Source organism: Erithacus rubecula, assembly GCF_903797595.1.
Source record: "Erithacus rubecula genome assembly, contig: scaffold_90_arrow_ctg1, whole genome shotgun sequence".
Taxonomy (NCBI): domain Eukaryota; kingdom Metazoa; phylum Chordata; class Aves; order Passeriformes; family Muscicapidae; genus Erithacus; species Erithacus rubecula.
Window position 1 is genome coordinate 649,493 of NW_027635424.1, and position 19,352 is coordinate 668,844.

At 55.3% G+C, this 19,352-nt stretch overlaps 2 protein-coding genes across 3 annotated transcripts in view; both read left to right on the top strand.

Annotated features, from left to right (window-relative positions):
- LOC306816838 (IgGFc-binding protein-like) overlaps window positions 1–19,352 on the top strand; it is a 156,519-nt gene that overhangs the window by 45,385 nt on the left and 91,782 nt on the right. The gene's annotated exons all lie outside the window — the stretch shown is intronic.
- LOC306816839 (uncharacterized protein) overlaps window positions 7,782–19,352 on the top strand; it is a 47,903-nt gene continuing 36,332 nt past the window's right edge. The window contains exons 1-2 of one of the 2 annotated variants that reach the window (XM_079333290.1): window positions 7,782–8,074; window positions 8,259–9,631. In XM_079333290.1, coding sequence (XP_079189416.1) covers window positions 7,933–8,074; window positions 8,259–9,181 — 1,065 coding nt within the window. In that variant the 5' untranslated portion in view covers window positions 7,782–7,932 and the 3' untranslated portion in view covers window positions 9,182–9,631. Of the gene's footprint in view, window positions 8,075–8,258; window positions 9,632–19,352 lie in introns of those variants that run through there. The other variant, XR_013777789.1, reaches the window with a different exon arrangement.

The following is a 19,352-nucleotide window of genomic DNA, read 5'->3' on the forward strand; positions in this document are numbered from 1 at the left end:
CAAATGCCCCAGACCTCACAAAAATCCCCCAAACGCCCCCCTACAGACTTCCCCAAATCCCCCAGGAGCCCTCCCCAAAACCCCCCAAACCCTCCAGACCCCCTTAGGACCCCCTCGGACACCCCCCCCCAAAACCTCCAGACCCCTTCTAGGACCTCCAGACCTCCCCAAGACCCCCTCCCCAAATGCCTCCCAGAGCCCCGTCAGACCCCTCCCCAAAATCCCCCCGAACTCCCCTCAAAACCCTACAGAACTCCCCAGACTCCCCCAGGACCCCTCCCCAAACCCCCCTAAAACCGCCTCAGACCCCCCCAAAATCCCCCAGACTCCCCAAAAACCCCCCAAGACCCCTCCCCAAATGCCCCCCAGACCCCCCCAAGACCCCATGTTAGAATCCCCAGCCCCCCCAAACCCCCGCTGGGCCCCTCCCCAAACCCCCCCAACCCCACCTTTAGCACCCCACCCCCACCCGACCCCCGACCCCGCCCCTCCCCCACATATCCCTGCGCGGCCCCAGCAGCTCCCGCAGCCCCTCGGCCTCTCCCAGTGCCTACCCCGCTCTCTGCCGCGCCTCCCTCAGCGCCCGCCCGAGCCCGGGGGGCGTCCCGGGGGAATTCCCGGGGGAAATTCCCGGGAGGATTCCCGGGGGGCGTGGGGGGAGGGGTCCTGCTCCGTGGCGGCGCCGGGGTCAGAGGGCGCCACTCCCTCCTGGCCTCTGATTGGCTGCAGCGGCGCGGGGGAGGCGGGTGTTGCTGAGGGGAGCCGCGCGCTGATTGGTTGGTTCGGGGAGAGGCGCGCCGCTATTGGCTGGGAGGGGCCCGCGCGCTCGGCGGGAACAGCGTGTGGGGCGAGAGGCTGAGGAGAGAGCTGAGGTAGGGCTGAGGGGAAATGGAGCGATTTGGGGGGGAATCTGAGGGGAATTGAGGGATCAGAAGTGAGTCTGGAATGGATTTGTGGGGGTCTGAGAGGAATTGAGGGGTCTCAGGGGAATTGAGGGAAATTGAGAGGTCTGAGGTGGGTCTGGAATGGATTTGGGGAGGTTGGGGGGGGGTTGAGGGGAATTGAGGGGTCTGAGGTGGGTCGGGGGAAATGGGGGGGTTTGAGGGGGGGATCTGAGGGGAATTGAGGGGTCTGGGGTGCTTTTGCCGGGGGGGGGGGTCTTTGATGGGAATAGGGAATCTGAGGTGGAGCCGGGGGGACATGGAGGAGTTTGGGGGGAATCTGAGGGGAATTGAGGGGTCTGAGATGCTTTTGGAGAGGCTTTGGAGGGATTTGGGGGGATCTGAGGGGGATTGAGTGGTCTGAGGTGGGTCTGGAATGGATTCTCTGTGTGGAATTGAGGGGTCCGGGGTGGCGCCGGGGGGAAATGAGGTGTTTTGGGGGTCTCTGAGGGGTCTGGGGAAGCTTTGGGGATAAATGGGGTATCTGAGGTGGGGCCGGGGGGACATGGGGGAAATTGGGGGGGTCTGAGGGGAATTGAGGGGTCTGAGGTGCGTTTGGGGAGGCTTTGGCAAAACTGCCCCAAAACACCCCAAATTTCAGAGCAAGGCACCAAAATTCCTGAGATGCCTCAAAACTGCCCCTGAGTACCCCAAAACACCCCAAAATCCCAGAGCAACGCCATGAAGATCTCCTTAGCCAAAAAGTGACCCAAACCCACCTGAAACATCCCCAAACCCGAAAAGAATGGGCCTGGAATACCCCAAAATCCCAGAGAAATGCCTCAAAACTGCCCCTCAATACCCCAAAACTGCCCCAAAACACCTCAAATCCCTTCAGGCTGCCCCCAAATCAAGTAGAAACACCCCCAAATCCCATAGAAACTCCCTAAAATCCATCCAAACCACCCCAAAATACCTCAAAGCTGCCCCCAAATATTCAAAAGTCACTCAAAACCAGCCCCAAACAGCAAAAATCCCAGAAAACTGACCCAAAAATGGTCCTGACCCTGCCCCAAACCTCCCACCTGCTCCCACTCCCCCAGGTAAATTCAGCTCGGACCAAATCCTCCTTTTTATAATCCTTAATTTTTTTTTTAATCCCAAATCCTCCTTTTTCCAACCTCAAAATCTTCTTTGTCCATCCTAAAAGTCCTTTTTAGACCTCAAATTCTCCTTTTCCCACCTCAAATTCTCCTTTTCCCACCCCAAATCTTTTGTGCATCCCAAATCCCCTTTCCCACCCCAAAATCCTCTTTTTGAACCCTAAATCTCATTTTGCCACCGAAATCCTGACCTCAAATCCACAATCCTCACCCTAAGCCCCCTTTTCCATCCCCAAATCTCCTTTTTCCATCCCAAATCCTTCTTTGTGCATCCCAATATCTTCTACTTTCACGCCAAAATCTCCTTTTCCAAATCTCCACCCCAAACCCCTTTTATTGACTTCCCCAGGGGTTTTTGGGGTTTTTCCCAGCATTGTACCCAGGGTCTCTGCAGGTATTGCACCTGGAGCTGCCCCCACCCCAAATTAATCCCAAATAAACCCCAAATGAACCCCAAATCAAGCCCAAATGAACCCTGCTGTGCCCCCAGGGATGGAGTGATTTTGGAGGGGGAGTTTAGGGTCAGGTGGGTTTGACCCCAAAGTTTGGGAATGGGAGAGGTTTGGTCCTAAAGTTTGGGGGGGTTTGACACCCCAGAGTTTGGGATCAGGGGTTTGACCCCAGAATTTGGGGATTGGGGGGGTTGGACACCCCAAATATTTCAAACCCCAGAGTTTGGGAATTGGGGGAATTTGACACCTCAAGGTTTGGAGTCTGAGGGGGGTTTGATCCTAAAATTTGGGGTCAAAAGTGGTTTTACACCACAGGATTTGGAGTTTGGGGGGGGGTTGATCCTAAAGGTGGGAGTCTGGGGGCAGGGGGATCCTAAAATGTGGGACTTGGGGGGGTTAACACCAAATTATGGAGATTTGGGGAATTTAATCCCAGAGTTTGGGAATTGCGGGGGGGGGGGGGTGGGTGATCCTAAAATTTGAGATTTGGGGAATTGACACCCCGGGGTTTGGGTTTTGGGGGGTTTTGATCCCAGACTTTGGGGATCAGGAGGTTTTAACTCCAAATTTAGGGATCAGAGGGGTTGGACACCTCAAATATTTCAAACCCCAATGTTTGGGAATTGGGGGTTTTGACCACAAATTTGGGGTCACCAGTTCCGGGGCTGGTTTTGATCTCGGTCTTGGTCTCTGTCCCAGTCTCAGTTCCAGTTCTGGAGCAGTTCTGGTCTCAGTTCTGGTGCCGGTTCTGTTCCCAGTCTTGGTCTCGGTCTCCATTCTGATTTTGGTCACATTCTTGGTTCTGGTGCCCGTCTCCATCCCTGGCCCCAAAATTTTAGGAGCGTTTGGGTGATTTTATACTAAACTGGGCAGCTTTAGGCTGGTTTTTAGGCACCTGATGGACAATGTTAGGCCAATTTGGAAGATATGAGACCCCCTTTTAGTGGATTTGAGGTCCATTTGGCTGATGTTAGGCCAAACCTGGTGGATTTAGACTGCATTTTGGAGGATTGTTAGTGGTATTAGACACTTTTCAGACTGTGCAGCTTTGACCCTGTCCCTTTCTCTTCACAGTTCCCACCCTTCCCTTGACCCATCCCCTCCCAGTTCGGGGTTTGGAACAGGGAGGGAGGAAGAGCTGGAGCAGCAGCAGAAGCAGGAGGAGACAAGGAGCGATTCAACCATCACCCCCCATCCCGCAGGTGCCCGGGGAGAGGGAGCTCGCCCCAAATATCCCGGGGGGGGTCCCTGGGTTTGGGGATTTTTGGGGGGGATGTTTTCATCTTGCCGGGCTGCAGAGGCGCAGATGCCCCTCGGGGGAACATTGGGGGGTCCAGGGGAGGTGTTTTTGGGGGTCCCGGTGGGTGTGGGCAGAGCCCTGAGGGGGTGAGGGATGCGGGTCCCCCCGCGGTGGGGGTTGGGCTTCCCGGGCCCTGCGAGCTCTGCCAGGGCCACGTGGGGACTGCGCAGGATCGGTGCGGGGACAGAGGTTTTGGGGAGCCCTGGGAGAGGCGCGGCTTCCCTGAGGGGAGAGCAGAGACAGGAGAGCCCCAGAACCCCAAAGCTGGGAGCCTGACAGGGGGGGACCCCTGGCATTGCCGGGACCCCGGCGGGGGGTGCTGGGGCAGGAGGGGCAGCACGGCCAGGAAAGGGGTTCTGGGCTCCCAGTGCCACCAGTGGGTGCTCCCAGCATGAGTCCAGTTGCTCCCCGCGTGTGCTTCCAGTTTCCTCAGCACTCCCAGCATGAGCCTGGCCATTCCCTGTTATAATGGAATTTGCCCCCAGCACAGTCTGTGTTGCTCCCAAGGTAACCAAAATTGAGAGGAAAACCAAAAAACTACATCCAAAAAGATGGAATTTAGAAAGTCAAGGCATTACTTTATTATCTAAGCAGGATGTTGTGGCCAGGATGTAGCACAGAAATCATCCACACATAACCTGTGTGTGCAGAGAGAATCATTCCATGACACTCCGTTTTTAGTAAATTTTTTATTCTTTTATACAGTCCTAGAAATGAATTGGGTCAGTGTTCTTTGATCTCAAGGTCTTCATTCCCTGATTTTATCAGTCTTTTCAAAGGAGATGTCTGCAGCTGTGCCAGAGGCAGAGTCTGGGGTGGATGTTCCTTGGTGGCCGCTGATGGCCCTTGAGCATTCCAGCTGCTCCCAGTGTGTTGATGGGTTGAGTTCATCTGACCCTACCTGGTGCAGCAATGCCCTGGAAAGAAAATTAACAGTTTCTTAGGGAAAAGGCAAACAAAACCCCTTCATCAAACTTACAGAAAAATTTTTCAATGGATACGTTTTCCAACACCACTTTGGTCCAGTATGTTCCCAGTTCTCCCAGCTGCCCCTAGCACAATCCCAGTCACTCCCAGTACTATCCCAGTATGAGTCCAGTCTCTGCCAGCAGGGCCTCAGTCACTCACACTTGCCCCCAGTTACACCAGCATGATCCCAGTCTCTCCCAGTTACGTCCCAGTGACCACCCCTATGGTCTCAGACACTCCCAGTAAATCCCAGTTGCCCTGAACAATCTCGTAGTCATTCCCAGGAACTCTCAGTTACTTCAATGTGGTTCACTTCCCCCAGTTTCATCCCAGTTTTCCCTGCAATAGTACCAGCGCCTCTCAGCATTGTTTTGGGTTTTTTTTTTGATGGAGAGGGGAATGTTTGGAGAATGCAGAACTCCAAAACTGTGCCCAGTCACTCCCAGTCATTCCCTAGTATGATGTAACTTCCCCCTTGCACGTTCCCAGTTGCTCCCAGTTCCTCCCATTTTCATCCAGTGTGTTCTCTCCCAGTGGCCCCCAATATAGTCCCAGTCTCCCAGTCACTCCCAGTATGATAGCAGTGGCCTCCAGTTTGCCCCTGTCAATGCCAGCATGACCCCAGTAGCCTCCAGTATAATCTCTGTGACTACCTGTCTCTCCCAGTATATCCCTGTCACCTCCAGCATGCTGCCAGTCACTGTCACTTCTTCCCAGTTGCTTTCAGCATGATTCCAGTTGTTCACAGCCACTCCCAGTCCATCCCAGTATGATTCAAATCACCCTTAGTGTGATCCCAGTCTCACCCAGCATGGACCCAGATGCTCTCTCTGTGATTCCAGGATTATCCCAGTTGCTGCCAGCATCGTTCCAGTTGTTCCCAGTTCCTCCCAGGATGATCCCTAGAATAGCCCCAGTCTCTCTCAGCATTGTCCCACTATCTCCCAGTTGTCCCCAGCCTGGTTCCAGTCCCCCCAGTATGGTTACAGACACTCTCATTATATCCCAGTTGCCCCAATAAGGTTCCTGTTTGCTCAGAATGATCTGTCTTTCCCAGTTACTTCCAGCTGTCTCTAGCCAGTTTCTGTCAGTGTCCCTATATTCCTAGTTGCTCCCAGTATGTTCCCTGTTCTGGCCTCAGTCCCCTCAGCATGGTTCCAGTTGATCCCAGTTGATCCCAATGTGTCCACATTTTCCTCCCATCATGGGCCCAGTAGCTCCAATTAACCCCCAGCCAGGTTCCATTCCCATTCACTGTAATTCCAATGGCTCCCAGGATGATCCCAGTAGGACCTGTGGTCACCCCCAGTATGGTTCCAGTCATGTCCAATATGACCCCAGTCACTCCCAGATCCTCCCAGTATTATTCCAGTCATGCCCAGGGTGACTCCCAGTCAATCCCAGTATGGTTCCAGTTGTGACCAGCCCTTCTCCATCATTCCTAGTCTGATTGCATTATGATCCCAGTCATTCTCAGATATTTCCAGTACTATTCCAGTCACTCCCAGTATGATTCCAGCTAGTTCCCCGTAGGATCCCAGTATGACTGTGACATGGGCACAGCTGCTCCCATTATCACCCAGTGTGGTTCCAGTTGCTCCCATTTCCCCTTGCCGTGGTTTCAGTTGCTCCCAGTGTATCCCAGTTTCCATGAGCATGTTCCCAGTCCCTCGTAGTTGTCCTCAGCTGCTTCCAGACTGATCCCAGTTGCTCACAGCCTCTCCCAGTAACCCTCAGTGCAGTCCCAGTTGCTGCCAGTATGACCCAGTATGATCCAGTATTTCTGAGCATGGTTCCAGTTGCTCTCTGTTCCTCCAGGTTGCCCCTAGCATAGTCCTAGTCACTCCATAGATGATCCCAATCCCTGCCAGCATGGTCCCAGTCATACAGTTCCCCCAGTACAGAGTAGTAGCTCCCACTAAATCCCAGTGTCCCTCAGCATGGTCGCAGTTCTCCCCATCATGGTCCTGGTTTTTCCCAGGCAGGTTCCAGTCACTCCAGTAAGGTCACACGCACTCCCAGTAGATCCCAGTGGCCCTGAACATGCTCTCATGCATTCCCAGTCACTCCCAGTGTCCCCAGTAAGGTTACAGTTACCCCAGTACAGCCCAGTCCCTCCCAGTGATGCCATTTCTGGGACCCTGCACCCCTCTCTGTGTTCCCAGATCTCTTGAGAGGATCCCCAAGGGCTGGAAGTTGCCCCCCAGCGTTCCCAGCAAGCCCCAGTTTGGATCTGCAGATTCCCAGTTTCCCTCTCCTTTTCCCCGGCCGGGTTCCCCCGGCCCCAGCGGGTGGGAGCAGCCGAGAGTCCCGCGCTGCCCATCCCGACCTGTCCCGGTTCCATCCCTGCTCCTCTGGCGGGCTGCGAGGGCTGCGGGAATGGGGCACCGAGGGTGTCACTGCTGCTGTGGGAGGAGGAGGAGGGATGAAGGAGGAGAGCGAGAAGGGATGGAAGTAGGGGAGGGATGGGGAGTCAGGGAAGAGAAGGAGGGATGGAAGAGAAAAAACAAAGGAGGATCAAGAATAGAAAGAGGAACGAGGTTGAGTCCTCCCTGAATTCACAGGTCCCCCATCCATGGGACCATCGACCCCCAGGGGACTGGAGAGGGGGAGCTCAGCCCAGATATCCCAGGGAGTCCCAGAGTTGTGATTTTTTTAAGGGATGTTTGGAGAATTAAGAACTGCAAAGCTGAGCAGATGATGCCCCTTGGGGGGACACTGGGGGTCCCGGTGGCAGCTGCCTGCAGAGGCAGCCTGGAGGAGCAGAGCCCTGTGTCCCCCAGGACCCCAAAGTGGGGAGCCCAGAGAGGGGGAGCGCCACTATTCATGGGACCCTCAACATCCTGGAGAGCGGCAGGGAGAACTCCTTGGACCCCCTGCACACCAAAACAGAGAATAAGGGGAGAAGGACCCTGGGACCCCAAAATCTCCCAGCATCCCTAAAGGGGAAGAGGGAGGAGGGGGGAGCTTTTCGGATTGCTGGGGCTCCCAGCAGCCTGAGGAGGGCAGGCAATACAAGCGTCACCCCCAGCAGCTGGGACAGGGGGGAATCCTCGAACACCAAAGGGGAGGGACCATTCCCAGGAACTCCTGGGAGGCATTTTCAGGGCTGAATGTTGGTGTTTGGGAGGTTTTGATGGACCCCAGATGCTTGGGGACATCTAGAGATGGACACTTGGGCAGGAGGTACCCCCAACAAAACGCGCTCATCCCTTGTTTTTCCCCAAACCAGGATTTCCCATTGCCTTGGCCTGATGGAGGAGGAGGAGGCTGCAAGGAAGAGGAAGATGGCCCAGGAGCCCCAGGCAGGTGAGGTGGAAGTCAGTGCCCTTTTCCCCCTCTATCCTGCTCCATTTCTCAGCCCAGCATGGCCCCAGCTGCAGGACACCCTGCTGTTGACGCCGTCCTGCCGGGGACGCGTTGGGGGGATCTCCTTCCCCTTCCCTCTGGCACGGAGACAAATCCCATTCTCTCCTTGTCCTTCCTCACCCAGACAAGGAGCTGAGCTCGGAGACCAGGGAGGACAAATCACCACGGCAGGACCTCGTGGAAGAGGCCGTATGCAGCGGCTCCACGGCGCAGGAATCCAATGGGGAGGAAAAGCCGTGGAGATCCTGCACCAGGAGGGGCTGCAAACGCGGACCACGGGGATGTGAGGAGGAAAGACCCAGCCTAGGCCGGGCAGGCGGCCGGAGATGGAGCCAGAGCTCAGACCTGGTAGTCCGTGAGCAGCTTCGTGATGGGGAGAAGCCCCACAAGTGCTCGGAGTGTGGGATGAGCTTGAGATGGAGGTCCAGCCTGATCCGCCACCAGAGGATCCACACTGGGGAGAGGCCTTATGTGTGTGGGGAGTGTGGGAAGAGGTTTCAGACCAGCAGCCATCTCCTCAAGCACCAGTGCACGCACACAGATGAGAGGCCCTTCCGCTGCCCTGACTGCGGGAAGGGTTTCAGGGAAAACTACACCCTCACCAACCACCAGCGCATCCATACCGGGGAAAAGCCTCATGAGTGTGAGGAGTGTGGGATGAGCTTCAGACGGAGCTCCAACCTGATCCGCCACCAGAGGACCCACACTGGGGAGAGGCCATACAAATGTGTGGCCTGTGGGAAGGGCTACAGGCACCGTTCCAGCCTAATCCATCACCAAATTCTTCACACAGGGGAGAGGCCCTACGAGTGTTCTAAGTGTGGGAAGGGGTTTGCCACCAGTTCCAGGCTCCTCGAGCACTACCAGACACACATGGAGGAGAGGCCCTACGAGTGTCCTGAGTGTGGGAAGGGCTTTAGGCAAAACTGCAACCTCATCCGCCACCGGCGCATCCACACTGGGGAGAGGCCCTACATGTGTGATGAGTGTGGGAAGAGCTTCTCCCAAACCTCAGGCTTGACCAGACACCAACAGAGGCACCGGTAAGGGAAGCCCTGCGAGTGCGCCGAGTGCAGGAAGAGTTTCGTGTGCTGCTCCAACTTCATCCCCCACAGCAGGACCCACATTGTGCACAGCCCTGGTGACCCACATTCCCTGGGATCTGTGTTGGTAAGACACTTGCCTGGTTATCCTTTTGTTTTGGCCTTCGTTTTTCTCTCTTCGCCACCTCTTTGTGCTCCAAAAGCCAAGAGGAATTGATCTGTCACATCAAAACCTACCAAATCCATGTAAAAACACCTCAATTTTGACTCAAAAGGATGAATCCAACTTCAAAGTGCATTGTTGTCTCCTAAAAACAACTCAATGCCACATGAACCTTACTGGATTCCAGAGCCACCAGGGTGAGAAGTGGTTGGAAGGAGACTGGGTGAAGTGGGATCCAAATTTGGACTGGTGAGATTGGGATTGTGTGGGGCTGGCTGGGGAGGATGTATTTGATAGCAAATAAAACTTCAACAATTCATGATTTCTGTCAAATTCTTTCAGTTACTTCCAGTTCTTTTTTCAGTGGCACATTCTCAGCTGATTGTGTTTATGTCCTCCTTTCTCTCCTGCCTCTCTCTGCCTGCTCTGTTTCTCTCTCAGGGTCTCCCTTGACCCAGGGCAGCTCCCACCAAAGACCCTGCCCTGATTTAATTCCCAGTGCAGGAGCTGCTACAGCCATGGGTGACAGTCTGAAGGCTGGCAGTGAAATGTCCCTGTAATATCTTGCTGTACTTGGCTTTTGGCCCCTTCTGAAGAGTTTTGCCTTTAAGGGCAGGAACATCTTTTCCTGGGCTGGGAACTGGAATTGCAGACCCTGGCAGTGTGAGCCATTCAGGACCATGCAGACTGGGATCATGGGGGCTGGGATCACGTGGACTGGGATCCCCCAGGCTGGGACTGCACAAACTGGGACCAGATGGATCAGGGCCATGCAGACTGGAATTGTATAAACTGGGATCACATGGACTGGGATTGAACAAACTGGGGTCACAAGGACTGGGATTGTACAAACTGGGACCATATGGACCGGGATGGCTGCACCAGAACAATGCGGACCGAGGTGGTCCTACCCTACCCAGGGGTCCCTCCTAGTCCTGCCCAGTCCCGTGTGGGGCCACAGCCAAAACTCACCACAGTGAATGCAGAGGTACCGAAGCGCTCCCGGTGTCTATCTCCATCCTGATACCTGTCTCAGTCTCCGTTTGGAGCAGTCTTGGAGTGGTCCTGGTTCTGATTCCTGTCCTGGTCTGAATCTCGATCCCATAGCCTCCCTGGCCTTGGTCTCAGTCTTAGTCATATGCTGGTGCCAGTCTCGGTGCCAGTGCTGTTTCTAGTTTCAGTCTCAGTCTTGGTTTTGGAATGGTTTCAGTCCCAGTGGTGGTGCCAGTGCCAGTGTTGATCCCAGTGTGCTCCCAGTGCTAATCTCAGCCTCAGGCCCAGTCCTGGAGCGTGCCAGTCTCAGTTCTGCTGCCGGTTCCGCTCTCAGTCTTAATTCCAGAGGTCTCCCTGTACCGGTGCTGTTCCCAGTCCCAGAGCAGTCCTGGAGTGTTCCCAGTGCCAGTTCCAGTGTCTGTCATGGTCTCAGTCTTGGTCCCAGTGCCAGTTCTGGGGACAGTTTCAGTTTCAGTCCGAGTCTCAGTGCCTGTCTTGAAGAGGTGCCACTCTCAGTTCTGCTGTTGGTTCTGGTCCCAGTCTTGGTATCGATCCCTTTTCTTGGTGCTGGTCCCAGGGGATTTTTTCAATGATTCAGTGACAGGGACCACTGACTCGTGATCAGAATCCAAATTTATTGTGAGCTACATTTGCTTATGCACCATTTTTAGGAAGGCACTAATTGTTTAATACATTTATTGGGTTAAACATCACCCCGACAAACATTACATTTCTCCTTATTTAGTTCAATCTTCTTTCCTGTCACCAGTCTTGATCCAGTCTTTTTGTAATCATTAAAGCTCTGTTTGTTCTTGCCAAGGCAACCTGGTTATCAAACTGCAAATGCCAATTAAATCCACAGCACTCTCTGTCTCAGCTTCCACAGTGCTGGTCTCAGTCTGGGTCCAACAGCGGTGCCAGTCTCGGTCCCAGTGCTGGTTCTGTTTTCAGTCTTGGACTCAATGACGGTCTTGGTCTCGGTTTAGAGCGGTCCCAGTTGCAGCACTGGTACTGGTGCTGGTGTTTTTCCCAGAGTGCACCCAGTCTTGATTCTGGTGTGGGAGCAGTGCCAGTTTGGGTTTTTGTACCGGTGCCAGTCTTTGTGCTGGTGCCACTCTCAGTCTCAGTTCCAGAGTTCTGGTGCCGGTCCCAGTCCCAGAGCAGCCCTGGATCTCTCCTGGTGCCCGTCCCAGTGTCAGTGCTGGTCTAAATCTTGGTCCCAGTGCAAATTCTGGGGCTGGTTTCAGTCTCAATCTGTGTCCCAGTCTCAGTTCCAATGCTGGTGCAGTGCTGGTCTCAGTTCTGGTGTCAGTTCTGTTCCCAGTCTTGGTCTCTGTAATGAGTGGGCCAGGAGATCAGCTCCTTTTTCAAGGCCTTGATTGAAAATCAGCTAAGGGTGGGGCCTGAGGCATCGTGCACAGCGCTGCTGCTTCCATGGACAATGCAGAGGAGGAGAAGGATGAGTTTAGCTTTGTTGTGCAGCAGAGCCGTGGCTCCCATCCTTGGGAGAGTCCCTGGGCAGACATTTGGTGTCATGCTGGCCGAGTGCTGTTCACGCTATGGCGACAAGGGGAAAAAGCTCAGGTGGGTGATTTCAGCTTCTTCACTGTTTTCTCAACCTGGGAGTGCCGTTTTTTAGATTCAGATGTTATAGTGGCTCGTTGTTTTTAGGGGTTTTTAGCACTGAATGCTATCCCATGAGCACTTGCTGTCACGCCATTTTGGAGGGGCAGTGAAGGTGGGCATGGATCCAAGAGTAGATCCTGGGACAGGGGAAAGGACAAACAGTTGGGAGCATTAACAATTTGCAAAGGCATAAAACATTAACAATAAAGAGCCAAACAAACATCAATTATAGTCAACTGGGCAGGCACACATCAACAGCAGCAACTGCTGGATAGACACCTTGTAGGGAATAACTTGCATTTGGGGATTCCTTCCCCACAGTCTCCATCTCCATCCTGATTTCCGTGTCATTCCTTGTGCTGGCTCCAGTTCTGGTGTTGGTCTCAGTCTTGGTCCCAAAGATTTTTAGGCCCATTTGGGTGATTTCCTACCTAACTGGGCAGTTTTTGGCTTGATTTTACACCCCTTTTGAAAAATGTTATGCCAATTTGGATGATTTTGGACTCCATTTGTATGAAGTTGATGTCTTTTTGGTTGATTTTACGCCAAACCTGGTGCATTTAGGCTGTATTTGAGGGGCTTTTGGGTGATTTTAGTCCTAACCAGGCCATCTTTGGACTAAGAGGCCCTTTAGTCCCGTCCATTTCCCCTCACAGTTCTTGCCCTTTCCTTGACCCTGCCCATTTCCCCTCACAGTTTTTGCCCTTCCCTTCACCCATCCCCTCCCAGTTCAGGGTTCGGAACAGGGAAGGAGGAGAAGGGAGGGAGGAAGAGGCACAACAGCAGCAGGAGCAGGAGGAGACAAGGAGCGATTTGAGCGCGAGCAGGGAGCTGCCTCAACTCGCAGCCCCCCCGAGACCATCGCCCCCCATCCCACAGTTGGCCGGGGAGGGAGAGCTCGCCCCAAATATTCCTGTGGGGTCCCTGGGTTTGGGGATTTTTTGAGGGGATGTTTGGATCTTGCCGGGCTGCAGAGGCACAGATGGCCCTCGGGGGGACATCGGGGGGTCCCCGGGAGGTGTTTTTGGGGGTCTCGGTGGCGGCAGAGCCCCAGCAGGGGGCAGGGGGATGCGGGTCCCCCCGCGGTGGGGGTTGGGCTTCCCGGGCCGGGCCCTGCGAGCTCTGCCGGGGCCACATGGGGACTGCGCAGGATCGGCGGGGGGACAGAGGTTTTGGGGAGCCCCGGGAGAGGCGCGGCTTCCCTGAGCGGGAGAGCAGAGACAGGAGAGCCCCAGAACCCCAAAGCTGGGAGCCCGACAGGGGGGGGACCCCTGGCATTGCTGGGACCCTGGCGGGGGGTGCTGGGGCAGGAGGGGCAGCACGGCCGGGAAAGGGGTTCTGGGCTCCCAGTGCCGCCAGTGCCTGCTCCCAGCATGAGCCCAGTTGCTCCCCGCGTGTGCTTCCAGTTTCTTCAGTGTGGGAGACCAGACTATTCCTTTGGCTTCCATGGGAGATTTAAGACCCGCCTGGCGGGGTTTCCAAAGACCACTGAATGATACCCAAGTGTCTCAGGGGCTGGATTTAGCTCCTATCAACAATTTACCACCATTGAGAGAAGAAATACCAAGTGCAAAAATAAATAATTTAGTGTAATCTAGACTGTTAGAATGTAGAATAGGTAGATTTCTATAATGTTTATATTAAGGGGCTCGTGGTCAAGATGGAGGAGTTGGGGAATGGTATGCTTCTTCCTCTTTGTTCTCCATGCTATCCTTGTTGGCGTGCCACCTTGGCATCCTTTGATTGGATGGGAATAAAGCTGGATCATGTTGTAAGATTGAAGTGGGAGTTCATTGCATATACCTAGTATGTAATTTATAGTATAAAAAGTCCTGCCTCAGCCAGGCAGATTCTGCCCTGGAAGTCTGGCAAGCAGACTGCTGTTCACTGGACAAAGCATTCCTGAGATAAGAAACTATGAACAACCATGAAAACCTCTAAGAACAGCCTCCTGCAGTCTCTCATCAGTGGGCATCAGAAAGAGCTGGGTTGCAGACCACCTTTATGTCCTCCTGAGGTGATCTCAGGTCTAAGGGGACACCTCGGGTGGTGACACAGGCACTCCCAGGATGAGCCCAGTTACTCCCAGGCATTCCCTATTGTCACGGTCCGCCCAATTCAAGAGCGAGTCGCGACTGGTTCTTTTATGGATCTTAGAGCGCAAAAGACACAGCAGGGGACAAAACCAGTTTGCTTTTACAGAAATGCACTTTATTTAGTGCCAACCAAAATGCGATAGTAGGACAGAGAGAGAGAAAGAGAGAGAGAGAAAGGGGGGTTGGGATTATAGCTACCAAGACGGGCAGACAAATCCTCGTGGAGCCAGCCAATTGATGTCTGTTGCCATCTGGGGAGATCTCCAGGGTCTCCTCTGAGAAAGTCACTTTTATAGTCCTTTCCCAAAGCGAGTGGCTTCTGGCCAAAAGGTGAGAAGATTTATGGACTATTGTATGTGGAGATTGTTACCGTGAGGAACAAGTGGAAACAGGACGCTTCAAGGCACACCAAACCATCTTTGTTGTTATGAACACACGCAGGGCAGCCCATACTGACCAGTCCATTGTTCTTCCATCTGTGGGAGCTTTGTTGAGTCAGCGCCCCGTGACTAGTTGTCATGAGAAACCAGTCCTGGTAGGCATCACCTGTGTAACAGTCACTTGGCGTTCCTCCCATCCCTGGCCAGCGCAGGCCTCAGGCGAGGGTTGTTGGGCAGAAACAGACGAGAGGCTCAGACGGACTCTCACAGAAGCCTGCAGGCTTCCTTGGAGGCCTGCAGGACAGAAGCTGGGAGATGGCACCAGGGCCTGTGGAAGGGCACCTGGGCTTTGCTCCAGGCATGACCGTGCCCCTAGAAATCTGGGACCTGCCCTTGCAAAATTGTCCTGGGTGTCTCTTGGGGACAGCCAGGGGGAGCAGGGATTGAGGTGCGAAACCCTGCAGGGATACCGGTGGGGACAGCTGAGAAGCCCAGGGTGACACACGTGTCCAGGCCTTGGTTGTGCCGGGCTGCTGCTGAGCCCTGCTGGGGCAGGTAGGGCAGGGGTTGGAAATGGCTGTTCCTGCCCTGTGGGCCCTGTTTCCCAGGGGCTGCCCATGGGGAATGCTGCCCGCCGCCAGCAGCCCTCACCCCAATGCCCGGGATCCCCTGGGGGTGTCAGCAGCCCCTCTCTGGGTCACTGCCCAGCCTGGACATCTGTACCTTGGCCACACTGGAGGCCTGGTCACTCATGTGAAGGACGAGCCGGACCAGGGCCTTCCAGGCATTTCTCTTCATGGCCTTCTTGTCCCTCCACACTGTCTTGCCCATCAGGTCTCTGAAGAGGCAGATGGAGCGCTCCCATACACACTCTTCCTCCTGGTGAAGGAGGAAAGCTGAGCTTCGCACACAGCAGCTCCCTGCCTGCGGCCAGCAGGGGCTGAGCTGAGCTGGCTGAGGCGAGGGGCGATGCTGCGGGTCCCAGCCCAGAGCGGGCAGCAGCAGCTCTGGGCTCCAAGGCCCAGAACCCATCCCAGGAGAGCCCAGGGGAGCGGGACCTGCTCCCAGTGCTGTCCCAGGGCTGGGCTGCAGGGCAGCTGGCATTGCCCAGGGTCCCGCTGTGGGGCTCAGGCTCCCACATCAGCCTTACCGCATCAAAGAGGTGCAAGAGACTATGCACCATCATCACGGCCGTGGAGCTGGCCTCTCTCTTCTCCAACTGCTCTAGCACATTGTGGAAGATTTCCAGGGCCATCACTGAAATCTCCCAAGACTCATGCCATAGAAATCGCAGCAAATCTTGCAGGAGACTCTTCATTCTTCTTGCCTGTATGAAAGACAGTTTCCATTCTGTGAGAATTTCATTGCCTGGTCAATTTCCAGGCAGCCACCAGGCCTCACCATGGCAGGCAAGGCATTTGGAGCGCTCACCCCAGCACCTGACTCACAGCCCAGGCCAAACCAGCACCTTCCCTGAGACCTCAGACTCCAGGTGCCACATGTCTCTCCCTGACAGCAGCCTGCTCACCGTCTCGGCTCTCTCCGACAGCATCACCAGGGCCCTGAGCACCAGAGCGACCGTTTCTATTCCTGAATACCTCAGAAATCTCGAGACTTTGTACAATGGATCCAATTCCTCCTCTTGTATATCATCAGAGACCAACATCTGGAAGGAAGCAGTAGTATGCCCAGGCAGATCTGACAGGGCTCCCCTGGCACAGATCTGGCTTCCCAGCAGCATCTGAGGACAAGGACACATGGGCTGTTCCTGCTGACTCACACTCAAGAAAGCAAGGCAGGTGTACTGATGACAACTTAAGATGTTGTTATGCCAGTCCTGCAGTTGGATATTCAGCTCCTTCAAAACCTCCTCCAGAGCCTGGCGCACAGAGAACATCACCTTCCACAGACAGACTTTGTCACTGCAAGGCAGAGCACTGTCAGCAGGGCTGCCCCGGCCACTGCAGCACAGCCTGGGCCAGCCCTGCAGGGCTTGGGTGCCCAGGGACCCTGCCCGGGCAGGTGGGCACAGCTGACAGGGTGTTCCCCACGGGGCTGGGAGCAGCGAGCTGGCTCTGGGCTGCCTGGCCAGCTTTGGCTGCTGTGGGCCTGGGCTGACAAGCGTGGTAGCATGGAGGGCCCTGCTCCCTTTTGGGGCCCTGCAGTGTTCCTTGGGTCTGGCAGCCAGAGAATCTCAGGTGCCTCTCCCATCAGGGAACAAGCCCTCTGGGCTCTCAGGGCCAGTACCTGAATATTGGGGCAACCTCCAGAGCTGTTGCAATGACCTGCCCAGGCCACTTATTCACCATCAGGGCAAGCAGTGAGTGAAAGCTGTGAGCGGTTGTGTTTTTCTCTTCACAGTACTCAAAGAGGTGTCTCACAATCTTTGGCACCTGCAGGGAACACAGGTGAGGCTGGTGCTGCCACTGCAGTGCAGCTGTGTCTTGGGCTGCCCTACCCATCCCTCTGTCAGGACTTAAGTTAGCTCATCTCAAAGCACTGCCAAAGAAGGAAGTTCACCTAAGATAAGCCACCACACAGGGCGCAGATTGCAAGAAGGAAGGCAATAATTCCAGGCCTGAGCAGTGGTCTGGAATTAGTACACAGGACAAAATGCCACTGTGCAGACTGAGGGAAAAGCACAGCAACCACAGCAAGACCCCACACCTGGTGAGGCAGGTCTGGGTTACCTGTCTGGACAAAAAATCCTTTGGGATTTTTGGGAGAAGGAATGAACTGCTTACAGAAGGCCAGCCCAAGTTGTGTCAGTAGTACAGATGCCTTGTGTCTACCCAGGACTTGGACAGATAAAAGTGGCACATTGAGAACACAACATCGGGGTAGACCTGTTGCCTGCCCCCACCATCGGCCTGCCACGGGGTAGACCTGTTGCCTGCCCCCCCCCCACCGGCTTGCCACAGGGTAGACCTGTTGCCTGCTCCCCTGCTGCGGGGTAGACCTGCTGCCGTCAGCCCCCCTTACTGCTGAGCAGCAGCGCCGCGTCTCGTCCATCCCACGAGCGGCTTCCTTGCCCTGGCCCGCCTGACCACCCAGCACGCCTTCGCCCCGCGCCCTGCACGTCCCACAGGCCCCGTGCACCCCTGCTCACGCCTGCTCTTCCCCAAAAGCCGTTCCCTCCACGTGCCCAACCTGTGCCCCTGATACCGAAATAACGAGAAAAAGAACTAATGTAGATATAGTAATAGCAGTAGTTATGCTAAGGCTTAGAAAGCAGCAGTTCACAAGCAGGCCCTGGGAAACAGGCCTGGGAAACAGGCCTGGGAATGTACTAAGAACTACAAACTAATAATTAAAGGATCTAGTAGAGCATGCAAAACACGATGAAACAATAAACGATAAAGGTTAATGTATAATCAATGATAAAGGGTTCTGGTGGTGGGAAGACAAGCAAGGGGGATTAAAGGGGGGTAGCCTACAGTTTTGAGTAGACAAACATGTAGAATTTATGACTTTTAGGAATAATATCTACAAGATTTATGTAGCTGTATTGTCTTGAAGAATGTGTACTTCTGTACGTAGACCACTTTGTAAAAAGGATATAAAAACCTGACGAAAAAGGGGAACTGCGGGATCCTGATTGTGGACGCTAGTCCACAGGTTTCCCCGGGCCCTTGAATAGAGCACCGCATAAACTAACTCTGTTAGTTTGTGTTTTGTTTGGGCATCGGGCAACACCCCTGTCCCTGCCGGCTCCGCGCCCCGACAGCTGCTGCTGAGCTCGGCTGGCCGCTGCCCCAGCCCCAGCCCCAGGCCCAGCCCCAGCCCCAACCCCAACCCGCTCCGCTGACATCCTGGCCGCACCTCACTTCCCCAGCCGTTTCTGGAGAGGAGCCGGCAGTGTTCTCGGGCCCTCTCCCTGTGCCTGAATAGACAGCAGCCCGGCTCCCACACTCACTTCTGCATCGCTCACTCCCTCAGCTGCCCGCGGACACCAGGTCTACCTGGCTACGGGACAGGCTGGCCGCCGGGGAGGGTGCCGCGAAGTCGACTGGTCACGGGGACAACAGGTCTACCTCGCTCTGGCAGCACTTAAGTCTTATTTCGGCATTAGCTGGGTAGACCTGTTGTCTTACCGGTTACGGAAGTGCACCAAGGGGTTGCTGTTTCTGGCTGCCTCCAGCTGCCTCATTGTAAGAGGTGGCGTGCTCCGCTGCGCCCCCTCGGTCACGTACGATACGTTCTCTTGGGGCCGTCCGCAGCCTCGGGCTTGTCTGTACGTATTATGGGAGGCAAGGTTACGGGCCGCTTCCCTGCAGGTTGACCAGTGCCTGTGTCCGTAAGGCGGTGGGGGCGAGACTGGGCGTGCGGAGACCAGAGCAGAGAGAAATACCGCCGATTCCCGTACTACCCAGTTGCTGGGAAAGGTTGTGCCGAGACGTGACGTGAGCTGCTCCCTGGCCCAGGCCAGGTGAGGTGGGAGTCAAGAAACAAAGCTCGCAAGCGTGTCCCGCTCCGGGCCTGGCTGTTGCCAGTTTCGTGAAGGAGAAGGGAGCCGGGCACGTGCTGCTCCTCCAGCGATGGTGTGGCGGTCGAGGCGGCGGCGCCTCATCCTTTTGCTGCCTGGCCTTAACCCGGGGCCGGTGCCTGCTCGTCGGGTGCGGCAGTTTTTGGGCTGCCGGTCCAGTGCGCAGTGACCGGCAGCCGGGGCTGGATGTGGCCGGGGTCGTGTTGAGCCTGCCGAGACTTTCCCCGTCCCCTTACCCGAGAGTCCCCCCGAGCATGGCTCGCTTGGCTGCCGAGGTGGCTGCACCTCGTTCCCCGCTCCCGACCTGTTTTGCCAGTGTGTCCGTGTCGGAAGGGCTTGCGGGGGACGTGCAGTGGGGCGTGTGGCCTCGCCTCAGCTTCGCCTTGCTTGCCTTTTTGAGAGAGGGGCTTGGTGATGGGAGTCGCCCCCAC